We start from the raw sequence: 24,811 nt of genomic DNA on the forward strand, positions 1-24,811 counted from the left end.
CATGCGCTCCTTTCCCCAATTAATCCGTGTTCCGCACATCGCCATCTTTGCCGCCTCCTCACTGTCGCGCAGCAGCGACGCAACAGCCTGCACTTCACCCGACCCAGAATACATACTCGATAGCTAAGGATAGGATAACTACGCAGGCAGAAGCCACGCGCGCAATGTGACAGGACTGGTGTAGGAAGAACCCTGACACGCGCACATTACACGCCCACTGCGCAAACGGGAAGTACACACACACACACATACACATAAGCACAATAAGTACTCTGCCGTCTGCCTCTCTCTCTCCCGTCTTTCTGACAGAGCGGACCACCACCACTCACCACCAGCCACCGCTACACGCACACAACGCAAAAGAACGTACAGCTGATCCCATTCCCCCCCCCCAAAGCTTAAAACATGTTGCGCAATGCTGCTCGCAGCTTTTCGCCAAAGCGATGCTACGTAAGCCCGCAGGTCATCGAGGCGGAATACGCCGTGCGGGGGCTGATCCCAACCCGCGCGGATGAGATCAAGGCGGACCTGCTCACTGGCCGCGGCTCCTACTCGTTCGAAAGCCTCGTGTACTGCAACATCGGCAACCCACAGTCGGTGGGGCAGATGCCCCTAACGTTCTGCCGACAGGTGATGGCACTTGTGGATGCGCCGTTCCTGCTGGAAGATGCGGAGATCGTTGGGCGGCTGCCGGAGGACGCGGTTGCGCGTGCGCGCAGGTACCTTGCGGAGATCGGGACGGGTACCGGCGCGTACACAGAGTCGTTCGGCTACCGGTTTGCGCGCGCTGCCGTTGCTGCGCACATTAACGAGCGCGACCACGGCGTGAGCCCCGCTGCGACGGTGAACGATATCTGTCTGACAGACGGCGCTAGCATGGGTGCGAAGCTTTTCCTGCAGCTGCTCGTGGGCGGCGCGGGCGATGCTGTGATGATCCCGGTTCCGCAGTATCCGCTATACTCTGCGCAGATCGCGCTACTTGGCGGGGTGAAGGTGCCCTACTACCTGCATGAGTCGGAGGGGTGGGTGATGAAGTTGCCGGATCTTGTTGCCGCGTACGAGCGGTGCGTGGCCGAGAACGGGGCGACGCCGCGCTTGTTCGTGTGCATCAATCCCGGGAACCCGACGGGGAACGTGCTGGAGCGCTGCGTGATGGAGGACGTCGTGCGGTTCTGCCACGAGCGCGGCATGCTGCTGCTTGCGGACGAGGTGTACCAGGAGAACGTGTACGACACGCGGCGCCGGTTTTTGAGCTTCCGCGAGGTTGCGCTTGGGATGCCTGAGCCGTACTGCTCGGAGACGGTGCTTGTGTCCTTGCACTCGACATCAAAAGGACTGATTGGTGAATGCGGGCGGCGCGGCGGGTATTTCTGTATGACGAATCTGCCTGATGCGCTGCGCCAGCAGGTTGTGAAGCTGTGCTCGATTAACCTCTGTGCGAATGTGAACGGACAGTTGATGACTGCGCTGATGTGCTCGCCGCCGCGCGAGGACGAGGCGAGCTACGTAGTGCACCGGCGCGAGTGCGACGAGATCTTTACGGGCATGAAGGAGCGCGCTGAGCTGCTCGCGCGCGAGCTTGGGACTGTGCGTGGGGTCTCGTGCCAACCGGTGGAGGGCGCGATGTACGCGTTCCCGAGAATTGTGTTGCCTGAGCGGTACGCCCAGCGGAACGAGGAGCTGAACGCAGCGGAGGGTCGGCGGCTCGAGCTGGACGCGCGGTGGGCGCTGGAGCTGCTGGAGTCAAGCGGTATCGTTGTTGTGCCCGGGTCTGGGTTTGGGCAGGAGCCCGGGACGCTGCACTTCCGGATAACGATTCTCCCACCTCTTGCACAGATTGATCGGATGGTGCATGCGATCCGCCAGTTCCAGGACCAGATCTACGAGCAGTACGCGTAGGGAGCTGAGTGTGCATGGGTGTTGTAGATACAAGCGGTGGAGGGGGGGGGAGGAGGAGGAGGAGGATGTTCTTCTGTATGATCTTGGTAAAAAAAAAAGATCATGCTGAGGTCTTCGATGCGTGCGTGAGCCTGTGTGCTCTTTCTCCTGTCTCTTGTCATCGCCAGTTGCATGCATGCACTTTTTGCTTCTTCCCCTTTGGCCATCCCCTTCCCCCGCCGCCATTGACACCGGCGCCCGTCCTCCTCGTCTACGCCGTCCCTTTGCTTTTACTCTGCGAGCGTGTATGTGTGCGTGTGTGCGTGTACGTACGTGTGTGTGCAGATACGGATGTATACGTATGCACGTCTGTGCTGGGCGCTCACACGTCCCCTTTTGCTTTCGTCGGTTTGCCTGTTTGTATTTTTGACCGTTGTTATATATATATAGTATGGCTATATATATATAGTATGGCTAGATCTATTGGATATATATATATATATATATTGTATTTTTTTTTTGAGGCTCGCCCAGCTTCCGTCCACACGTTGGAAGTGGACACATGCTGAGCGTATGAGGTCGGTTTGTGTCCGTTATGGCGCGCGAACAACAGTGAAAGGGAAGATGCCACGGGCACACACTCAGGGCCAAAGGTCGGGAGGACTGGCGGCCCAGAGAAGTTTGTTGGAAAGCGGAATGTGACGCGCTGATGGGCTGATGTTGGTGTGCTGGGGTATGCGAGGATGTCTCACTCCTTTTCTCTCTCGTCTTGTGTGGGTGCATGTCTGTAAGCCGTCGCTCGTGCAGGTAAGATATGGTTGGACTCTCTCTCTCTCATGATGTGTAAGGATATGCCACGACTTCTTGCCGCCCCTTCTCCGCCCCTTTTCCTGGCGCTTTCCTCCGTTCGCCTCTTGCGATATATACATTCTCTCTCTGCGGCGGCGACGTCTGCTTCGCTGTTGCGTGTTTGTGTTGGCACACGATCGTTTCAACATTCCGCATGCTCAGCAGCTGGTTAGACCCCGCAGCCCACACGCAGACACTCCTTCACCTACGCAGGAGTCCTGCACACATCCCTTCCCTCCCCCCTCTACACTTCGTGTAGCGTGTCGCGCTTTCATATCCCTTCTGTCTCCAGTGCTGTCTGCCGCGGCTGCCGCCTCCAGCTGACGAGAGCTTCCACACACATATATATATATCCGTACTCGCACCCACGCACATAGACGAAGAGGTGCGCGCCTACGTTCGCACGTATACACGCACGTCTCTCTCGCTCTGCATATATATATAGAGAGAGAGAGAGAGAGAGCGACTCCGCCCTCTTCTCACGAGCCGTAACACGTGCGCCTCCTTTGCGCCCCTTCTTCACCGCCACTCAACAATTGATTTCGGCTTCACGTCCGTCATTTCTTTTTCCTGTGTTCGTGGCTTTCGGTCTTCACCGAAACGTGATAGATCCGTGTACGCAGGGGCGTCTCTGTCCACTGTCGGCCCTTCGCCCCCCCCATTTCCTCTGTCCATGTGTCTGCGCGTGCGCTGGAAATAGAGAGAGAGGAGGCTTCACACTTTCTTCTACATAGATACACATTTTTCTTAGGCTGTTGCACTCACAGGAGCACGTACAAGCCCCTCGGTTCATCCCTCTTGCCTCGGTTGCCGGTGATTCTCCCCATTCGTTCGCGATTCACATCTCTCCGCAACGCTGCAACGGGTTCCTGATCGACCTCTCCTGTCGTTCTCTTCTCTCCATTCTCGGTATAGCTCCTGCCACCCCACTCCTGACACGTGCGCGTCCGCAAGCACACACAAGCGCACGCATACCCAGGAAGTACCCGTGTACGCACGCCTACCACGCATACCTACAAGGCTCGAAGAGAGCGAGGCGGGAGTGAGACCGACCCCCCCTCCTCCTGGTGTGACCCGTGCAACAACGGCGTGCGCGAATCGCCGTTATTGCGGCTCTCGTGTCCGACCTTCTTTTATTTTTTTCGTGCATCGTTCTGGCCCATAGAGAGACGTGTTCCGGTATTGAGGAGAGGGACACACACGCACACGCACACGCACACGTTCTGCCATGATGCGTCCATACGGCCATCTTCTGCAGCGCTGCCTAGGCGGTGCGCTTCACAACTCTCCTCTTCGTTTTGCCTCTGCGAGCGCGCGTTCAAGCGGGAGCGGAGGGGGCCGCACTGCGGCTGCTGTGGCGCCGCTGAGCGCGGTCGAGAACGACGGGGAGCTGCTCCGCTCGACGGAGGACGGGTACGGGGGTGCAGCGGGGTCTCGCCGACGCCAACGTCGCACACCAGCGCAGCTACTAGCCAACCATAGCGGCGGCGATTCTCAAGGTGCCGTCAGTGACGTTGTGAGCCCTGTAGAGCGACTTCTAAAGAAACATGAGGTGAGTGCCGGCGGCGTCACCGCCAACGCTATCCCGGTCCCGAGCAAATCTCGGTCGAGGGTGAAGAGCGGGCTCGTGGCGCCTCCCACGCGTGCCGAGGAGCCGACGTCTGGTGGAGGCAGCAGTGATGACGGTGACGACCTTGGCGAAGGGCTTTTTCTGTCGTCGTCAGCGACGCCGGCAGGAGCGCAGCAGCAGCTTTTGACGAACCCCTTCCGTGGCCTACACGCCGATGTGTCCCGTAGCTACCGTGTCGACCAGCTGAGGGAGGTGGCGACAGCGGCTGACTTGATGTTCGCACGCCAGGAAAAGAAATCCACCGCCTTCTCCTTCTTGCACTTCCGTGCCGGCGAGCGTTTCTATCAAGGGCACTGGGGGAGCGTGGCCGACATGCAGGCGCAGTTCGATGCGTTCGCCGAGGCCGCGCAGACGACGCTGTCAAAGCGCATCGCGAGGCCGTACCTGCGCGGTACGCCGATCCCCGGCCTGACCCTCTTCAACAACGATCTCGGCCTGCAGAGTCCGCTCGTGCAGTGCAGCTATCCTCTGATCGTTGCTCAGCGGCTGCTGCTCTTCCCCGACTACTTGCGGCACTTCCATGCCGTCTGTGGACGTGAGAACGTGCCCTGCGACTTCTACGCCGACATCGACCTCCCCGGCAAGTCTGCCGCCGAGGCAGAGAAGACGCTGCTGGAGGTGCTCAACTACCTGGAGGTACGGCTGCCAGGCGTGGGCTTCACTGACCCCTTTTTTCTCGTCTTGACGAACGCCGTGCCAAGCGGGAGTAAGGCGTCGTACCACATTCATGCTCGGAGCTTCACACACGTGAAAAATTGCCCACTCGCCAGCGACGCCGAGGCGAGCACGATCTGCAAAGCGAAGCGCAAGCCCACGAGAAAGATGAAGGCCAAGGCAGCCGCATCAGCCCCAGCAGCGTCAGCCGACCGCAAGTTTGACGAGGATGATATAGACGAGGAACACGATGAAGATCCGTACGACGACCTGAGTGACATGGTGAGCGCCGTGGATGCCGGTCAGGGCTCGGCGTCCTCGCGCGGCGGGAGTGCTGCGACCCCCAAGGTGGTGGCGTTCCAGGACTACCGCGCCGTGAAGCTCATCGCCGACGAGGTAAATCAAACAGTCGGTCGAGACATCATTGACCCCAACTGCTACCGGACGAACGGCATGCTGCGCTGCGCCTTCAGCGCCAAGATGCCCTCTGTACAGAACCACAACTACCATGAGCAGGCCGACAGCGGCACGGCGGCGCGCAAGCGTCTTGTGCCGCTGGTGACCGCCTCCGACCCGGCTTTGCAGCAGCGGCTGTCGGAGACCGAGTCGGTGCTCCGCACCATGACCGACCCCGAAATACTAGAGCTTAGTTTTGTCACGAGGCATCTGGACGCGGACACCAAGGTGATCAAGGCCGCCAACAAGCGCGCCGCCAGTCTCTTGGCGCACGAGAGTGACGCCCCTGCCGAGAGTGCGGAGCAGCTGCGCCGCGCCGCCGTGCTGCAGGCGACAACAAAGCACCGCTTTAAGCTGATTCGGCCGCGCCAGATCATGGGCCCACAGGCAACGCAGGCCGTGGAGTACGACGCCTACGGCAACGTCGTGCCTCCCTTCCTCACGGAGGCCGCAAAGTGGCGCCGCTTCAAGGCGGTCACGGCGAAGCTGCGCACCTTGCCGCCTCGAGCTGCGGAGAGCTACGACGTGTGGGTGCGTGTCGGCCTTGCCCTTCACAACTTCAGCAACGAAGACCACGTCTTCGAGGAGTGGGTGCGCTTCTCGCTCAAGTCACCGCTCAAGTACTCGCGGGAGGTGTGCCGTAAGAAGTGGCTGCAGTTTGAGCGCAATCCGGACGCCCTGAACTGGCGCCGCGGATTCAACTATCTGAATTCGACTGTGTGGCGCCAGGTGTGATGATGCCAGGGGGAGGGTGGGAGATAGATACACGCCACGCACCTGCACGCATCTCTGTGCTTCCGCGTGATATGCACACATCCGCATGAGCTGTGGCGCTGACAAGCTTCGAGAGACACAGAGAGGGGTTGGGAAAGTGACCTGCCAGCCTTGCTTTGCTACCATTTTTTATGGGGAGGGGTGCGCACGGGTGTGTCTTTGGTGGGTCGAAGGTATCGTGTGGAGAGGAACGCAAAAGCAATGCGCGCTATTGCACGTGTGTGCGCGTGCTTGTGTGCGGCTCGCAACAGCGTAGAAACAGAGACGGGGTAGGGGGTGGAGAGAAAGCGAAGGGCCGAAAGTGGCGGTGGCGATGGTGGCATGGGTGGTGTGCGGTCTCACAGCGTGTGTTGGTGACCACCCAAACGAAACAACGACAAACAACAGAATGTTTACGCCCTTTTTCCGTCCCTCGCCCGCGTTCCCCAGTTGTTCATTCGGCACACACACACACACAAACACACACGCCACGCAGGCCCGCAGCGGCCACCGTTTCTCGCACTCCCAGCGCATACATACACATATAGTTTTCTCCGTCGCTCGGTTGTTTTTCTCGTCTTTCCCCTTTTCCATCTCCGTGCGGGGAGGGGGAGGGAGTGGGTGCGGAGGGGGCGGGGGGGGGGAAGGCTGCTCTCCTCTCCCCACAGTGGCTTCATCCTAAGGGCACTCATACCCTCCCCTCCCCTCCCCCTCCCTCTCTCTCGAGCTACCTACTTATTCTTGACTCCTTCCCCGTCCGCGCATCCTCGACACATGCTATGTGCGTGCCATGGTCGCCGCACGCGCTTTACCTGTACTTCTATCGGCGGCTCTGCTCTCACCTCTTCCCCCCTTCCCCCCCCTGTGGTTGGGCCGGGAGGGGGGGGGTGATCTTCCGTTCGCTCTCGTGCGTCGATGGGACATCTCTGCGGGTGGGTGCCCCCTTCGACTTTCTACTTTAGCGTGTGTCTTCACGACTCCCCCTCCCTCACTCCCCTCCTCTTCTCATAGATGCTCTCTCTCTTCCGGCCCCTGTAGGCAGGTGACGCCCCGCTGCTCTTCTCACTCTCTCCCCGGCTTGTCGTGGTCTTGCTGAGCTCGTGTGTGTGTGTGAGAGAGGGGGGGAGGGCCTTTAGGCATGAGACGTGGCCGGGACGCCGGAGGGTGGCAGGAGAGGGGTTGTTGGGGATGGCTGCTGCTTTTATCACGGATGAACGATCTGGCAGGGAGTGCATGCAACATTGGAGGGGAAAGGGAAGGGGGGGGGCTCGATGTCGGTGATGGCTGCCCTTGCGTGCAGGGCAGGGGGCGGGTGTATCTCTGTGCTTGTACCCATGCACGCACGTCTTTTCGCCTATCGACCACCCTGCCTGCACACCTTTGTCTCTCTCTCTCTCCTGTTGGCGGGTGGCGGCCTGTAGTTGTCGCGGAGGCGGTTGTTTCGATGGGCCATTGTTTTCGTGCGCTCTCCTTCCCACTCGCTGGTGGGTAGGCGCACGTGCTCTCTCTTTTTCCCGATTTGCCAGTGCCGCGGCGGTGTCACACACACACACACACACACGTGTGTGTGTGTGTCCTTCGCTGGTCGCCTGTTGTTTGTTTCCTTATGTGTTTTGCGCGCGCGTGCGTCTCCCTCTCCCCCTGCACGCGCCTCCACTCCATCCCTATCCGTGAAATCTGTGATGGCGAGGCGTACTGGGTGACTCTATGACGTGTGCGATGGTGCGGGGGTTGGGTTAGCGAGTGGAGGAAGGGGAGGGGGAGGGGGTGGGGGGCGGTCTACCCTGGCTCTTCCTCCCTATCTGTATAGGCGTGAGGTCTATGTACGTAAGGGTGTCTTGGTATCATCTTCGTGGTTGGCTCACTTCAGGCAACAACAGCAGAAAAAAAATATGAGTGCGACGCCGCTCTTTGCCCCCCCTCCCCCCCCCCCCCGAGCGGCGCGTGCGTGCGCCGTGAGCGGGCGCTCGTCTCCGTGACAGGAACGACGCGCAGGCGGAACAACAGAAAAGGATTTTCACAGCCGTCGTTCCACAGCGTAGAAGCGCTGCCCCAGGGCTGAGGGGGGGGGGGCGGCGGACGGTGCGGGGTCGCCGTCCTGCTTCCTCACTCGAGTGTCGCTACTTTGCGTACGGCCACACCCGTCGCCTGCCCCCCTCCTCCCCTTCTTGTGTGTGTGTTTGCACAGGAGGAGTCCATGGGACTGGGTGCGAGGACTCTGCTTCTCCGTCCCGCCCCCCCCCCTTCTCCCCAAGGGGTGCCTCTCCTCGTTGTCGCTACTTCTGGCCTTACCACGGCAAAGCGTGGCGGCCGCGCACCTTCATAGCAGAGGGCGGGTGCTTTTCGCGTCGGCGTGCGTCTTTGGACGTGGGTGCGGACGAGAAGGGCTGCAGCTACGTCCCTCCCCCCCCCCCCCCACCCGCATCTTCTCCTCCGTCTTTACATCTCCCTCGGCCTTCGTCTGTGTGTCGCCTTCTCTTGTTGTTGCTTTTTTCTCTGTGCGCGGCTGTATGTCTGCGTGCATGTGGGTGCGTGATGATTGCGTTCCTATCGACGCTGATGGCGCCCGCGGTGCCGATGGATGTGCCGGCCAAGGACGTCGCCAACACACCAAAAGAAAACGGACAGGAAGAGCAACGAAGAACAGCGAAGCAAGCACGGTGAATGCTGAGGCAGCATCAGCAGGGCACATCGAACGCAGCACCCGACGTCGCATCTCAAGTCCTCTCCGAATACATATACATTTATGTATATATACCTTTATATTTTTCTGTGTGTGTCCCCACGGCACCCCCTTCCCCCTCTGTGTGTGTGCGTTGGCAAGAGCAAGACGCGCTGTCTCCCCCCTCTCTCTCGCTGCAGCTGGTAGCTTCGTGCACGCGTTTGCTGACGCTCTGCGCCCCCCACTCCCCCACACACACACGACGGACAGGGGCGAAGCGGAGCCGTTCGCACGACGCATATGTAGCGCGGATCCACGCACACACAGAGAGAGAAACACCCTGACTTAGCGGAGTGACGTGTGTCGCTCTCCAGTGCTGTTCGTGCTGCTCGCCCACAATGGCGCAACCACCGCGTGCCTCCGAGAAGGAAAAGACGGCGCGACTCGTCGAGTCACTTTCCAGGCATGAGCAGGTGACGCTCTTGGCGCAGGCGCTCTTGCGGGAGTACATGCATCGGCGCGGCCTACGCGAGACGCTGCGCACCTTTGACGCGGAGAGCCCGCGTGATGAGCGCACCATCTCATCTCGCGCTCTCATGCGTCAACTGCTGAACATTCCTGTCGAAGGCCGGCCATCACGGCTGCAACCCACCACTTCTTCTTCATCGGCGAAACCGCAGGCTCCGACCTTCATGGAGGAGCTCTGCTCCTATCGGCTGACAAAGAGCAGCTACAGGAGCCTGAACGGGAAGCGGGGTGACGAACAGCAGCGTATCCAGGAGGAAGACCCCAGTGATGTGGAGCTCCGTGCATTGCACGAGGCGGCAGATGCACGGCGGGCGGCAAAGGCCGTATGCGAGCAGAAGCAGCGCGAGTACGCGGAGCTGCTTGCCGTGGACGAGGCCTATGCGCAGCGCAAGGCGGAGCACAGAGAGAAGAGGAAGCGTAAGGACAAGGACAGGAAGAGGCACCACAGCTCGAGGGAGCGCCCCCGTGGCAACACTGGCAGCAGCGATGACGAGGCGGAGAGCGATGATGACCAGAACGATGATAGTGAGGACGAAGAAGGAGTTGCGCTCGACATCGGCTACTCTCACGCGTCAAGAAGGCCAAAGTTGGCCTCGTCGGGCAAGCGCCGGCTGTCGGCCGAGTCCGGAAGTGGTGTGAATGGGGCCGCTGTAGCGGTGGGCGCGCGTTGGCAACCGCCGGGCAATGCCGCTCGAGCAGGTGCTGACCATAGCACTTTCGGCGATGGCGTCTCTCGTCGTTCTGCAAAGCCCATTTCCGGTGAAACGGTACATGTTGGGCTGGGCAACGCCGATAGCAAGGGCCGAGACGACCACGAGAATGCGGCGGACCTGTTCGGGCTCGGTGGGGCGAGTCGGCAGGCGCTGATGGCGCGAGTTCGCGCAGAGAGCGAGCACTGGCCGACGCAAACTAACGGAGGTGCCACCCATGCCCATGCCAGTCGCACAAGAAATGGTAACGGCGACGGAGGTGCTCCGAACAGTACTCCGAGCACTGCACCTGGCGCTCTCTCGACGCTAGCCGGGCGAGGGGAAGGTGACAGGGGACGTGCCTCGCTGAGCAGCACTCGACCAGTTGGACGGGCGGCAGCAGGATTCGACCCAAACGGCACGTATGGGTCTCCATCGTTCTCTGGGTCGCTCTCTGCCACTGCACCTGCCGGCGCCAACGGAGGCACGGCTACGCTTCGCATGAAGGCTTCATCCATCCCGATTCCTGACCTGAGCGCAGATGGCGCCGTGACAGGGCTGGCGAGCACGTACAGCAGTGCCTTTGCTTCGGCGATGCCGGCTGTCAATTTGGCCCCGAGCATCCTGGTGAAGCACGTGAGCGCACGGCAGCAGTCCGACGATGGTGCAGCCAGCGACGGTCCACTTCACTCATACGATCGAACCGCGGTGCCGCGCAGCAGCGCGTTAGCCGGCAGCAACTGCGGCAGCAGTGTGCGCACTGCTGCCGCCCGCAGTCCGTCACCGAACACCTCTGCTCTGAGCGAGCCGGCTTCCCCGATGCTCTCTCATACGGCTTCGCGATCCCCCGCCAGCGTCGCTGGCGGATCAGGCGGAGGCGGGGGCAGTGGGCTGCGCCACGGTATCGGGTTCCGCACTTCGTCTACCTCAGTGGACGGTACGGCGTCCTCGTCCGCCTCATTCACCGGCGCTGCAGACCCCGCTGCCGGTGCGGCAAAGCCAAGCCGCAAAGAGCGCCGTGTGAAGCTGCTCGTGGATTGATGAGAGCTAAAGAGCATGCGTGGGGGTGCGTGTCTGTGTGTGTTTGGTGAGGGTGGCTGGAGGCAAGAGAGCAGCCCCCCCTCCCCCATTCTTGCTCATGAGCCACGCGCAAGTATGCCTCTGCTTCAGTGTCTTTGGATGCCTGCGCGCATCTCTTCTCCCCTCTCTGTCGCCCTCGCTGTTTCTCTTTCCCGTCCTTCTTCGATGATATTCTCCTTTCTCTTCGGTTGGCGTGTTTGTGGCCGTGGTGGTGGTGGATGGTATTCACGATGGCGAAGCTCGCGCTGGTTGGCTGCGTGTATGTGTGCGCGCGCATGGGTACATATTACATCTGCTGCAGCTCAAACACATTGACTGATACAGATGCGGGCGACGAAGCGAAGTGCCGCTCCTTCCCTTCCTCTCGTCTCGCTCCCCCCTCCCTCTCATTTCCGGTTGTAGCCAGGCACACAGCGATGCCGGCCGATGCTAATGCCAGTTGAGCATAGCGAGCCGAACCGGTGGTCAGATGGCGAGTGTGACACGTATATATATATATATTTATCTATGTATGTGGAGAGGAGGATTGGTGGTGGTGATGAGGGTGGCGCTGCTGGTCCCGTTGGTGGCGGGTGAGTTGCTTGTATGGCTGCGGTTGTGGGTGTGTCGGCGCGCATGCAGGTGGGACAGACGGAGGCCACGGACAGGTAGCGTCCGCCAACAGCCACTCGCGCATCTGTATGCGCCAAGAGAGAAGAGAGGCGCGCCTCTGTGAATCCTTTTTCGCGTACAGCTTGAAAGGATGTGTCCGCTCAAGGACTGTGTTCCCTTCTCCGAACCCCCTCCCGCTTACGGTGCGCCCCCCTCCTTCATGCTGCACACCTTTCAAACCCTCCGCGAACTTCACCGACACGCACGCGTTTGCCAGGAGTAGCAGCAACCGGTGCCTGAGGCATCTGCCGAAACGGCAATCCGCGCTTGGGGCGCCCAGAGGGGTGCGGTGCAGGCCGTGTGGGACTGCAACACCACGCTCGCGTGCCTCGTGCTTTTGAGCGCGCTGCATGCACCAACGGTTGTTGGCTCATCACGGCAACAGGTGTGCTGGAGCACACATGCCCGCGCCCCCCTCCCTCCCTGCTTGATGGACACGGCCCGCTCCTTTCTTTTACTGCGCATGCGGCATCGCCTCGTCTTCCCCCCTGCACGATTCTCGCCTTCTCTCTTTCTCTCCCTCTCACATTCCGGAATGGCTGCATGGGGTCCTTGCCTTTGGCATTGGCAACACACACGTTCCCCTCCCCCTCCCCCTCCCCCTCTCTCGTGGCCCACCGTTGATCGGCTACCGCCACGACAACCACTGCGACCACCCACCCTGGGCGCGCACATACACACCCACGCATGTGCACACGCACACACGCACTCCCCCCCTTCCCCTAAGATAAAAAGCAACACGCAACCCTCACTGCTGCACGTGTCCCGCCTTCGCAGCCCTTTTTCTTTTATCCCGTCCAGTCTCCGCTGCCGGCGTAACGAAACGGAAACGGAGACACGCAAAAGGCCCGTTGGCGGTGTCTCGCGGCCTCCGCCTGTCGGCCCACAGTTCCAGACACGCCGGCACTTGCGCCCCTCTCACAGTTCTTCATCTTCCCGACCGTCGCACTTGCTGACCCTCTTCCCCCTTCGTTGACGGCAACTCTTTCTTTTGTGCGTGTACGTATTGCCGCATCCGCACTCCCCTGTTGTTTTCCGTGCGCGGTCGGCGCAGATCGATCGAGCCCCTCCCCTCCCCTTCCCCCCCTTAGCAAGCCGAACTCAGCAGTAGCCGGTACGGCTACCCATCCTTCCCTGTGCGCGTGCGTCGTGAGTACGTGTGTGCGTGCGCACGACATCCATCATCGCTACCACCATTCACCAGCCCAGTAGTGGCGGCCCCGGCTTGAGGTATCTCGCGTTCTCGTGCATCTGCAGCAGCTCTGGCGCGCTTGCTGCTTCTCCCTTTCTCGCTTTTTCTCTGTGGGACCCACACGCGGCTGCGGTGGGGCACATCTGTGTGCACGCACGCACGCACGCACACCAAAAGGAAAACGAAGAGCAGAGCAAAGGGCAGATCCCCAATACGCGGAGGCAAGGGGAGAGGAGCGATCTGCAAGACGCCGCCACGTGACGGACATCCAGCGCTCCGAGGGTGTATTGCGGGTTGACGATACTTTATTTTCCCCGTTGGCGGTGGTCGATCTCTTGCTTCTCGAGGCGAGCCTCACACATCCGCGATGGGGTGTGACTCATCCAAGGAAAGTGTGGCGTCCAACACCGCGTCTGCGGGCAGCAGGGGCAGCCGCAACTGCGCCGAGAAGGAGAAGGGTGGGCGACGCAGTTATAGCAATGGCAGTACAGAAGCCAAGGGCAAGTCGGGCGCCAGCGGCGCCCACAACGGCAGCGGCATGACTGGTGCCGGTGGCACCATGGCGGATCAGAGCCGCTGGCCGACGTGCCACTTTTGCCACCGCAAGGTCCCGGACAAGGACTACAACGCCCACACCGTCATGTGCGACGAGCGTGAGGTGACGTGCTGGAACTCGTGGTGCCGCCAGATTGTGCGGCAGGGTGACCTGCAGAAGCATCTGGAGGACTGCGGGAGGCGGCAGAAGGCGATTTGCCCCAAGTGCGGTGCCGAGATCCTGGTCGTTGAGATGCTGGCGCATCGGGATAGTTGCCAGCCAAAGCCGTGCCCGCAATGCGGGGAACTATGCATCACACGCATCCACAAGTGGTGCCCCAAGACAATCCTGGCCAAGGTGAAGTTCATCAACGGCCCCTTCGCGACGGAGGCTCTGCAGCGCCGCTTCATGCCGCCCGGGAAGGAGAAGGACCCGAGGGCGAGGCTCGAGTACAACGTGGCGCGGATACAGCTTCTGTGGCGCTGGATCAAGTGCAAAGGCATGATCGAGGAGACGATCTTCCGCAGCGTGTACAAGGAGATGGACCTGAAAAAAGAGGGCTTTGCTATTTTCAAGGCTCACGACAAGGTCAACGAGCAACACGTCATGGCACCGAAGCGGTCGAGATCAGTGATTCAGGCACCAGTGGTGGCCCCAGCGACGTCCTCGCACTACTTCCCGGTGAACACCAACGTCCCTATCACCCTTCACCACGTCGAGCAGATGATCAAGGACATCAAGAACCGCGTGCTTCTGCCGTACCCCGCCGCCTGGCGCGTCTTCACCGACGCGATGAACCACCTCAACACCATGCCGAACGTCGTGCGCGTGTCGCCGGCCGTCGGGGCCCGCGTCAGCAACGGCCGCGTAATTCAGGGCTGCAAGGTAGTCGTCGTCGGCGACTTGCACGGCCAGATTGCCGACCTCCTGCATATCCTCACGGAGAGCGGTATGCCGAGCGAGAGTAATTATTATGTCTTCAACGGCGACTACGTCGACCGCGGTGCGTGCGGTGTGGAGATCATTCTCATCCTCTTCTCCCTGATGCTCGCGTGCCCCAAGTACGTCACGCTCAACCGCGGCAACCACGAGTGCGACTACATGAACGACGAGTACGGCTTCGATGTCGAGGTGAGCACCAAGTATGACCGCAACGTGTTCCGGCTCATCCAGCGCTGCTTCTGCGCCTTGCCGCTCGCCACTCTCATCGGCGGCAAGATTTTCGTCGTTCACGGCGGTCTGCCTCGGCGACGTGGGGTCAGCATCAGCGATATCTCGCGTATCCAGCGCTTCCGGCAGATTCCGATCCCCAACTACTCGCAGCCCGAGGAGGACGAGATCTTCCAGGATATGCTGTGGTCCGACCCCGTAGAGGACATAAAGGGCTGGCGCGAGAGTCAGCGTGGCGCGGGTGTCGAATTCGGCTCCGACGTGACGATGGAGTTCTTGGAGAACAACAAGCTGGAGCTCATCGTGCGTTCGCACGAGGATTGCCTGAGCGGGTACGAGGAGCACCATAACCACAAGCTACTGACAGTCTTCTCGGCCAGCAACTATGACGGGCCGAACTCGAACTACGGCGCCATCTGCACCTTCATCGGCGACAACCTGGAGCCGTCTTACCACACGTACCAGATATTCGAGGACGAGTACGACGACCCGGTGGTGAGTCTCGTCGATTCCTTCACGCTGACGGCATCGAACATAGCCAAGATGAGCTCCTTCACCGCCACTGTTGGAAGCGTCGGGTTTGGGTTGAACAAGAGTACCTTGAGTCGAGTTCTGCTGCACCGTCGCACGAAAGACAATATTCTGCGTGAGCTGCGCGAGCGCATCTATCAGCGCCGCCACCGCCTTCTAGCCTACTTCTCGAAGCTCGACCGCACGAACAAGGGGTCGCTGTGGATGATCGAGTGGGTGGAGTCGATGCGCAACGTACTAAACCTCGACTTGCCATGGTACTTTCTGCGTGGCTACCTCGTCGAGGTGGACGATCACTCGCGCATCTGGTACGCCCCGTTTCTGAACCGCTTCCACAACGTGCTGCAAGATCTGTGGGACGGGGAGTGGCGGCAGTCCGTGTGCGCGCGGGTGCTGCAGCAGCAGCGCATGAATCACCGCTCGCAGCTCGTCTCTGCCGCCTTCAACAAGGAGGTGGTGAACTACAACGAGTTCTGCTCTGTCATGCGCGCCATCGACTACACGACGAGCGACTGCCAACTCTTCCAGCTGTTCGAGTCGTTTGACGAGAAGGGCAACGGCCATATCAGCGGACCAGAATTCCTGAGGAGGGTACAGCAGATCGCCAACGGCAAGCCCGACCCGCTCCGCTGGGACATCGACGCCATGGAGCAGCTGCAGAACATTGTCATTCAGGGCCGCAGCCAACTCCCCTCGCTGTTTCGTGTAACGTCGCGGGACAAGGCGCTGTCAAGAGAGCGCTTCATGGCCGGCATGGCGCAACTGAGCCGTTGCATGCGCAAGCAGCTAACACAGCCACAGAGGGAGGCTATCTTTGACTTCATGAAGCAACGCGTGCCGGAGGGGGAGGAGGTGACGTTCGACATGTTCCTGCTGTATGTGTACGTCTTTGATCGTCGCACCGTTGCCGGGATGAGGTCGTCCTACTCGCTCTCCGACTTGAACGAGTTAGGGCTGGCCCCCATTTCATTTCGAAATACGAGCTTTTCTGGCCTCGGGACTGGCCGCTAAACCTAAGCAGGGATGATCCCGTCGATGGAGATGTGGCACACCTGCCAGTTCATGAGCGTGTGTGTGTGTGTTAGTGGAGGGGGGGGGAGTGAACGGATGCCTTTGCGTGTGGTGACGATGGTGCGTCGCGTTGACGCCTCCTTTCCGTTTCACTGCCGACCTCGCCTTGCCCTGGTATACCTATCCATTCATGTGTGGATGTAAGGAGGTGTTTACATGTGTTTGCGTGCCTCTCTTGGTATTTTTGGCACAGCGCCTTTCTCGTCTCTCGTACTCCCAGCTCTCACCCCACCGACTCTCCCTCTCCCTCCCTTCCTACAATGTTTGTTTGCCCGTTCGCGCGCGCGCGTGTGTGTGTGGCCCCATGGGGGCTCCGTCGTGGTGTGAATAGTTTCTTGGACTTGTTGCTCTGTTCTCTTGCGTAGTGGCTTTTCCTTTCTCCCCCCTCCCCCGTCTCGAGCCTGGTGTATGGCGTGGAAGCGGCAGCGCGTGCCATTGGGGGGGGGGGCTGTGATGTGTAGGAGAGGGATGGTGGCTCGTCCGGTGCTCGGCATGTTGCGGTGTGCTGCTGCCGCATTGTTCTCTCTCCCTCTCGTTCTTTTTTCCGTCGTTACCTTTCTACGTGTGCTTGCTGGACTTCTCTCGTTCCGTCTTGTTGGTGTGGGCCGTTCACGCTTCATGTGCGCTGCTCGGCCGCGCCGTTTCCTTGTTCGCGTGTGTTGCTCTCTCTCCGTTCCGTTCTACCGCCCCCCCTTCTCCCCCCGCACCACCTTTCTCTCCCTCGGTGTGTGTGCGTGTGCGTGCGTATGTGTGTACAGGTTAACGCGCTCTGCGCGTGTGTGTGAAGAGTTCGGTATGGAATTTCGTTTCGTGGTGCTGTTCCGCGCTTGTGTGGGCGAGCCTCAGCGAAGACGGCGATGTGCGCCTGTGACGCAGTCGTCGACGTTCTCTCGCGCCTTCTGTGCGCACGGGTAAGGTGTATATATATACATACATACGTACATACATGCATGCATGTGTGTGTGTGTGTAGGTGTGGGTGTGGGTGCTTTCTCTTGGCACGGCGGGTGCCCAGCCTTCTGTGCATCTCTCGATGTTTCTAGTCTTTTCCTGGCATGCGCCCCCCCCCCCCACACACACACACAGACACACACAGACAGACAGACAGACAGGCACGCCTACAAGGAAGAGTCAGCTGCACTCACAGACACACCGGCAACTGCAAGCCGCCCCCCCTCCCGCTTGTGACATACCCCGTCTCTCGGCTTTCCTTGCTCACTTGGTGGTGCTCGCTCTTTTATCTTTCCCTCTCTCTCATGCCCAGCGACTTGTATGCCGATGTGCGTGAGCGCAACAGTGGAGTGAGAGTGTCAGGGGTGTGGGCTGCTGCGGGTCTTTGTGTGTGCGTGTGTAGCTTGACACCTTCTCTGCAAAAATCGACCGTGCGATTCACGAGCGTGCCACAGAGCTTGTGAAACGACTGCGAGCGAGAAACGGCCAAAGCCGGATCACAGAGGATTGCGCTCACGCAGAGGAGGACGACAGTGCCGTGCTGAGGGCTGAGGCAGGCTTGTGTGCACGGTGCCGTGTACCGCCAAACAATGAATGGGACTTGGGAATTTTGCTCCTTCCACCTTCTCCTCTCTGCCTAGCTCTGTGCAGGCGATAGGGGTGCAGCCCCCCCGTCGTCCCTGGCCACCAACTTTTGAACATGCCTGTACATCCGTCCTCGTTCAATGGGCTGCTTCAGACCGGCGTTTCGCCGTGCGGGTAGACGACCACGTCGGGACAGAGAAGTCCGTCGTGGCGGGCACGCATACCCCCACGGCAGCTGAAAGAAAAGAGCGTCATTGACAAGGGCATGCTCTACGAGAAGAGGTGCACTCGGGCTTTCGACAAGTGCGAAAAAGGGCCGCGAGAGGCGACAGCGACCAGGGAATGGGCGACTTGGTGTCGTCAGAGAAAGTCAACAGCATGCAGCTTTGGAAAGCCTTCGTGCAACCGGCGAAACAGTCGAGGATGTTACTCCGTAGCGAAATGGAAAAGGAAGAGAGAGAGCGCAGCTCGGGAAAGGTTTCACTTCTCCTGCGAAGTAGTGCTTGACTCACCCCAGTCGACAGGTTGGCTGCGGCGTGCACCATCTTCACGGACGATGTCGAGGAGTCCGCCATGGAAACTTGCTGTGGTGACAGTAAGTGTTCCCGCCGCCAAGCATCCCGTCAGCCCCAACTGGGTTTTGGCGGCAACGTCTGTGCGGCGAGGGTGCGGAAAAGTACGGTGCAAGCATCGTGCGACGGGAATATCCACGTTTTTCGAGAAGTGTACGTGGTCAGTTGCGCTACCCAACACCACGAGGAGGCAGCACCAAGCATGACCGGCGGCCACGATCCCACGAGGTGAGAGGCTCATGCGTCAAACATCAAAGTTCTTTCGCACCCGGAGCACACCACTCGTGTTCGTCATCCGGCGAGAAATGGCCGAGGTCAAGGCGAACATGAGAGGGGGGTTGCGAGGCGCTCGCCCATCACAGAGGTCCACCACGAAGACAGCAGCAGCGGCAACCCAAGCGGAACCGCGGGGACCGCAATGGAGGACAACACTAGCGGCAACAGCAGCCTCTTGTTCCTGCACGGCGCCATCCGCACGCCGGCCTGCCGCGGTACCTCGGTGCAAAGGCCGGGTGCACCACATCGGCGGGCAAATTCCTGGGTGTCGGTGTCAAGCGGGTTTGGGGTGCAGGGGGAGGGGAGGGTCTAAATGCAGGTGGCTGCGAAACCGCCAGAGGCTACAGGGTGTGTGTGTGGGGGGGGGTGCACACGGTCGAAGGCCACCCGCGATTCCCGAAACGCAGCCTGGACGGTGACAAACCTCCCCTCGATATTCGTTTTCCCTTCAGCGCTGGCCGCAGGATGGGTGGCTTCAAGCACCGCCATGGAGGAAGAGCCACTGCATGGATTCTAGTCGGGTGCTGGGGCATGTGCCGCTAAACACCCACCACCCCCACGCACCGCCATCTTTTACGGCCCCGACAGCAGTTCGCTGTGCAGTGGACGACGGGCAGTGCACAGGCGACCGCCCAGGTTGTTTCCTCGAACCTCCTTGCTCACCCCGACGCTGAGCAGACCGCTGCCGACGGGCGACGCACACACACATATGGTCCCAGTCTAAATACAGTACTGATGTATCGACATGGATACGTACGACCACTGGGTGGGTGGGCGGGGTCTGGCCGGGGAAAGTCGTCTGCATAACGGGCGGATGCGCATCGCGTTGTTTGCGCATCCCTTCACACTTTCTCTTGATGGAGTCGCGCGACAGCCTCCTGCGCCGATCAACGGTCCTTTGTCTTTCGCCGGTCCGCTGTCTGGTGCGTGCGTCGAGGGAGTACACCGCACGTTTCTGTGCCTCGTCGTTCTTTGTTCTGTGGTGTATACCTCCTTCTCTGCACATGTTAGCACCTGGTGGTGGTGTTGGCCATCTTGTTGGCTCACGCGCACCCCCGTGCGTGCGTGCGTGTGTGTGTGGTGAAGGGGTGCATGGCTTTCGGCGGAGGGTCTCCCCCCATCCACCACACTGCTCGCTGTTCTTTCGATGTCTCTGTGCAGTCCGTTTGCCTGGCTAGGGCGCCGTAGCTACTCCACCGGCAACGACCATGCGGGCACACAGCTCTCTTGTGCTGCCCCCCTCCCCCAATTCCCCCCCGCGATGTCTTTTAGGGTGTTTGTCCGACTCTTTTTCTTTTATGGTTGTTGCCTTTCCGGTGCCGGGGATGGGCGTAAGCGTGTGTGGTAAGGCCGTCCGGATGCTGAGCTCTCTCCGGGCCCTTCTTCACAAGGGGAGAGGGGGGTTTCGGGCCGCTGCCCCTTGTGTGTCGTGTATTCTGTAGGTGCACGTGTCTCCCCGCCCTTTTTTATCTTACCCAGCTTCTCACTCTCTGCCTGCCTGTCTGCCCCGTGGGCTGCCTAGCGAAGACTTCGTGTGGGCCTGTCTTGTGGCCGGCGGTTGTTGGATGAGGCGCACGCGATTTGTCGTCTTGCGGCGGCGGCGGCAACAAGCACACGACACAAGGAAGGGGCGGAACACATCGCTGCAACACCTCCTCTCGAGTAGGAAGCGCGCGTTCCCCGCGCTCCCCCCTCCCCCCTTCGGTGTGTGTACGCCGGCAGCGGGGCGCAAATGTTCGCCTCGTCCCCCCGGTGCACCTCATAAGGGCGCTTCTTCTACCTCCTCCCCCGTGCTCGTCACACACGTCGTCACTTCGACGTTGGCCCATGCACGTGCACGCGCTTGCAAGGACCTTTTCGGCTCTTCTCGCCTGTGCTGGTGTGCGCCTGCGCGCGTGTGCGTGTGTGTGCTCGATACGCACTCGCATACATTTGGCGTGTGTGAAGGCGCATGAGAGCTCCTGTGCGTCACCTGCTCATACTCCCCCTCCCTCTGTAGCACTCCGCACAGTGAATGGGGCCGTCCTTAGCTTGTGTACACAGAGGTGGCTGCCATAGAGGGTGCTGCTGCCTCTTGCGAGAAGCCGCGCTCGCGCGCTGGGTGACGCCAATTCTCCCGGCGCCGTGGTGGCTTTCCTTTCGCCCCTATCTACCGCTGCTATTTCGATGGGTGCGCCGTGGCCGCCTCAGCTGACACCTCTACGTGCGTATGTGTTCCTAGGAATGGGTGTGGCCACCGCTGCCCTTGGCGGCCAGCCCACAAATGCATGCATGTATATATATATATATGTATATATCGTCGACCTAGTTCTCTCTGCCCTCTGCTGCCGGATCTCATGCTCCCCACGCCCTTTCCACTCACCCCCTTCCTCTACTCTTGGGTCTGGGCACCTGACGCCCGTGGCGCTCGTCGTTGTGCTTGTGCGCGCACCCCCCGCGTTGTGTGCGACACAACCGCGTCCACGGCCATTGAATGCCACACATATATATATATATATCGCTCCTACCTCGTTGCCACAGTAGGAGCCCACCTCTCGTCAACACACACGCACACACGCACACGCCATCGTACGCAGATCGCTCACGCTGTCTCTCTCTCTCTCTCTCGTGGTTTTCCTCCGCCTCTCTTCGCCTAATCGAAAAGGCAACTTGGTTAACGGCAGCCGCAATGTTTACGCGTCGCGCCGTGTCTTCGGCGGTTGGCGCCGCCACGGTGATGTCCTCTTCCCTGGCAATGCAGCGCCGCCACGACCACGACCGCTGGTACGGCCACGCTCTGGAGCTGGACACGCACAACTACAAGTTCAACGGCGAGCCGCCAAGTTGGATGAAGACACACGCCAAGACAGAGGAGGAAACCGCCTTCGCCAAGACTGTGCTGCCTCACATCGACTTCGCCTCCAGCTACGAGTGCTTGCTCTTCGATGCGGATCGCCTAAACACCCATCTCAACCGCAAGGAGTTCGGCAATGAAATCAAGTACCGCCTCGAGAAGCAGGCCAATACCGTCGCCAGGGCGCAGCAGCTGCTCAGGGACAAGAAGGCCGGCACCGGCCCGGACGCCGAGAAGGTGGAGAACACGCTCATTGCCCGCATCTTCGATGAGGAGCACGTGCAGGCGGAGATGAAATACGTCAAGTGCATCCGCGCGAACGAGTTGGCAGAGGACAACCGCCTCGATATCCTGCCCGGCGGCTCGCCGAACTCGCTGCGTGAGAAGACGCGCTGGAACCTTAATACGGAGCTACACCCGGCCGACCGTGCAGAGATTGGTGCTCGCCTGACGGCGTGGCTGCCGGAGAAGTACCATATTGTGTACTTCGATGACTTCCAGACCGTCGCCGCCAACGACGCAACCGCCCGCAAGGAGATGCTGGAGATCGTGGAGAGCGTGCAAAAGGAGTACACCGCGGAGGCGAAGGAAGGCGGCTACGAGAAGGACCTCAAGGAGACCGTGGCAGAGCTCATGGACGATGTCGACCCGACCCGCACCATCACGATGGAGGGTATCAAGGCCTGCAAAGACCTCGAGCAGCTGGAGGCCTGGTCGCGCCAGGTGCACGAGTACAACGGCGACGACCGCATCATCGAGATCTACGCCCGCGCTGCTGAGATCACGAAAAACGCGGAGCACCAGGCGCTGGTGAGGCAGATGCGCGAGTGGCGCAAGCTGGCCACGAAGAACTAGAGAGCAGCGTAAGAGGGACTGCTCCCAAGGTGAGGGTGCGGCGCTCTCTGCGGAGCGAACTGTTCCAGGCCCCATGTCCGCTCGGTTCTCTGTGTCCCCTCCCTCCCTCTCTCGTCGCGACGGTGGTGTGGACGACGTCGCTGCGCAGTTTGCTCCGTGTCTGTGCTCTTCGGCCCTACAAAGTGCCCGAGGGACGGCATGGGCCTGCGAAGCTCTCTTGCTCTCTCTCTGTTTCTCGCACGTGTATGTGTGCTGAGTAGCGATGCGCGCCGCTGCGCACATGGCTTTGCTGCACACACGCACACCTATATATATATATATATATATGTTGATTGAATAGACGTGCGCGTGTGCGTGTGCCGGTGCGCGCGAGAGAGACGGGGCGGGGTCGAGGGAAAGGGAAGGGAAGAGGAGGCCGCGTAGGGCCACACCCTCCACATCAGTCCGCGCACACGCACAGGTGTCGCAGGGAAAGGCGACGCCAACGAAAAAAACCAAACACCTGAAGTAGTTATTAGTACGATGGAGAGAAGGATAGCGAAGGCGAGGTTGTGCTCGTGTGCCTGGTAGACAGACAGAGACAGTGTGAGGAGGAGGGGGAGAGGAGGATGAGGGGGAGGGAAGGGAATAGACATTCAACGGGCACGCACGGTGTACACGGGCCACATCCCTACAACAACAACAAAGGCCCACTCCAACGATATCTGTCTGTCCCTGCATGTCCATATATATATATATATATAGGTATAGGTGTGCATGTATGTGTGTGTGTGGCGCCTTCTCCACACACACTCTCTCCGTCTCTCCTGTAGTCATCTAGTAGTGCGCGGCGAAGGAGACCGAAGAGGGAGCGAAACGTTCTCGTTCGTTTTACGAGAAGGGCCGTTGGCGGGAAAGGTGAGGTGAGGTGAGAGGGGAGAGGAGGAGGAGGAGGAGGGGGGGGTGAGGTTGGTATGCGATGTCTGCAAAGTCGGGGCGCTCCCCCTTCTGTGCGTCCGTATCTAGGACGCCCTTCTCACGCGTCTAACCCTTTGTTGTTGTTGTTTGGAAAGATGCCCTCGCGTGCGTTCGCGTCCGGGAGCATAGCGCCTTTCCGTCATCTCGCGATATCGCATCTCTCCTCGGCCTTGTTCTCCTCTCCTCTGCGGTGTACTGTCGACTGGCGCTCTCGTGCGTTCCGCCGTTGTGCCGGACTCGCTCCCTGTGCCTTCCCGTCTTCGCTTCTTCTTTGTCTTGCTTGCTTTCCACCCCGCCGTCACCGTGCGACGACGACGATCATCGTCGTGATCCCCCTCCCCACCACCACCACCATCATCAGCGCCGTCGTCGTCGTCGGTGTTTGTCTCTCTTCTTCGCGGCTCCGTTGTCCGTGCGTGTGCATGCATGCAGCGGAGAGCGGAGGGGAGCGAGAGAGAGGGGGGAGGGGGAGGGCGGCGGCACAGTAGAACGATGCGTTTCTTCGACATGTTAAGGCATGTTCCCTTCCTTCCCCCATCCTTCCCGGTTCCATGCTTGCTCTGTGCTCCGTGCCGCATGGCATGCCGAGCGTAACGATAAGCGTCGATCGTCTGCAAAAGGGGCAGCGCCCATGTGAACACGCACATGCGATGCATGTGTGTGCGGTGGTCGTCCGCGCCACAAGAGTGCAAGAGAGAGAGGGGGCGCGGGGAACAGATCGTCTGCGTGCGGCGTGTGTGTGTGTGTGCCGCTGACAAGATGACGCACTCATGGGAACTTGCTGGTGCGCATGAGTGCGGACGTTCACCTTTCACTTAGGTGGTGGGTCGCCTTCCCCGCCCTCTCCTACTCTCTCTTCTGCCCACCTCGCGCACAGGCTCTCTGACCTGCCTCAGCTCCAATGGGGACTTGCTGGCGTCGAGGGCGTGAGCGTGTAGGGCGAGGCGTCCATATGCAGCTGTACCTCTTCACGGATCCCATGCTTTGCCGCGCAAGCCCGCCTCTCCTCTCTGACTCTTCTCCATCCTCCATCGATTCTCTCCGTTGCTGAGGCGCTCTCGTTTTCTCTCCCGCACGGGACTGCCGCTGCGCCCACACATTGGTGCAGCAACTCTGGCTGGGATAGGACGACGCAGGCGCCATTCATCTTTCATTGTGTCGGATCAAGTGTGCGTGGGAGGGCGTCGGTCACATAGACGCACAGCGGCGCGCTCTCGAGGCTTATTCGGGATAGCCAACTTGCACGAACCTTACACGAAAACAAGCAGCAACGAGAACGGGTACGCCTGCCGGGTGGGCGCACTGTTCCTCGCATGCGCACGCCATTGATCGGAGTGCCGGACATCATTGACGAACACGCGCCACACGAAGAAAAAGGGGACGACTGCTCACCACCGGCGTTACCGACGCTTCGCGCTGTCGCCTCGCCTGGTTGCCGCTAATACCCGGAACGC

The 24,811-nt window shown here is 60.3% G+C and overlaps 5 protein-coding genes across 5 annotated transcripts; all 5 read left to right on the top strand.

Moving 5' to 3' along the window:
• Nucleotides 1–405: 405 nt before the first annotated feature.
• On the top strand, nucleotides 406–1,899 carry LMXM_12_0630 (putative alanine aminotransferase; the record flags this gene model as incomplete). Its single annotated transcript, XM_003873118.1, has 1 exon — nucleotides 406–1,899. The coding sequence occupies one exon, from the start codon at nucleotides 406–408 to the stop codon at nucleotides 1,897–1,899; it is 1,494 nt and encodes a 497-aa protein (XP_003873167.1).
• A 2,671-nt stretch (nucleotides 1,900–4,570) lies between these two features.
• LMXM_12_0640 (conserved hypothetical protein) lies at nucleotides 4,571–6,202 on the top strand (the record flags this gene model as incomplete). Its single annotated transcript, XM_003873119.1, has 1 exon — nucleotides 4,571–6,202. One exon carries the CDS (start codon nucleotides 4,571–4,573, stop codon nucleotides 6,200–6,202), a length of 1,632 nt encoding a protein of 543 aa, XP_003873168.1.
• A 3,078-nt stretch (nucleotides 6,203–9,280) lies between these two features.
• Nucleotides 9,281–11,140, top strand: LMXM_12_0650 (conserved hypothetical protein; the record flags this gene model as incomplete). Its single annotated transcript, XM_003873120.1, has 1 exon — nucleotides 9,281–11,140. One exon carries the CDS (start codon nucleotides 9,281–9,283, stop codon nucleotides 11,138–11,140), a length of 1,860 nt encoding a protein of 619 aa, XP_003873169.1.
• A 2,249-nt stretch (nucleotides 11,141–13,389) lies between these two features.
• Nucleotides 13,390–16,269, top strand: LMXM_12_0660 (serine/threonine protein phosphatase-like protein; the record flags this gene model as incomplete). Its single annotated transcript, XM_003873121.1, has 1 exon — nucleotides 13,390–16,269. The coding sequence occupies one exon, from the start codon at nucleotides 13,390–13,392 to the stop codon at nucleotides 16,267–16,269; it is 2,880 nt and encodes a 959-aa protein (XP_003873170.1).
• A 5,111-nt stretch (nucleotides 16,270–21,380) lies between these two features.
• On the top strand, nucleotides 21,381–22,400 carry LMXM_12_0670 (cytochrome c oxidase subunit IV; the record flags this gene model as incomplete). Its single annotated transcript, XM_003873122.1, has 1 exon — nucleotides 21,381–22,400. One exon carries the CDS (start codon nucleotides 21,381–21,383, stop codon nucleotides 22,398–22,400), a length of 1,020 nt encoding a protein of 339 aa, XP_003873171.1.
• Between the last annotated feature and the right edge of the window lie 2,411 nt (nucleotides 22,401–24,811).

This window comes from Leishmania mexicana, chromosome 12 (genome assembly GCF_000234665.1).
Source record: "Leishmania mexicana MHOM/GT/2001/U1103 complete genome, chromosome 12".
NCBI lineage: Eukaryota > Euglenozoa > Kinetoplastea > Trypanosomatida > Trypanosomatidae > Leishmania > Leishmania mexicana.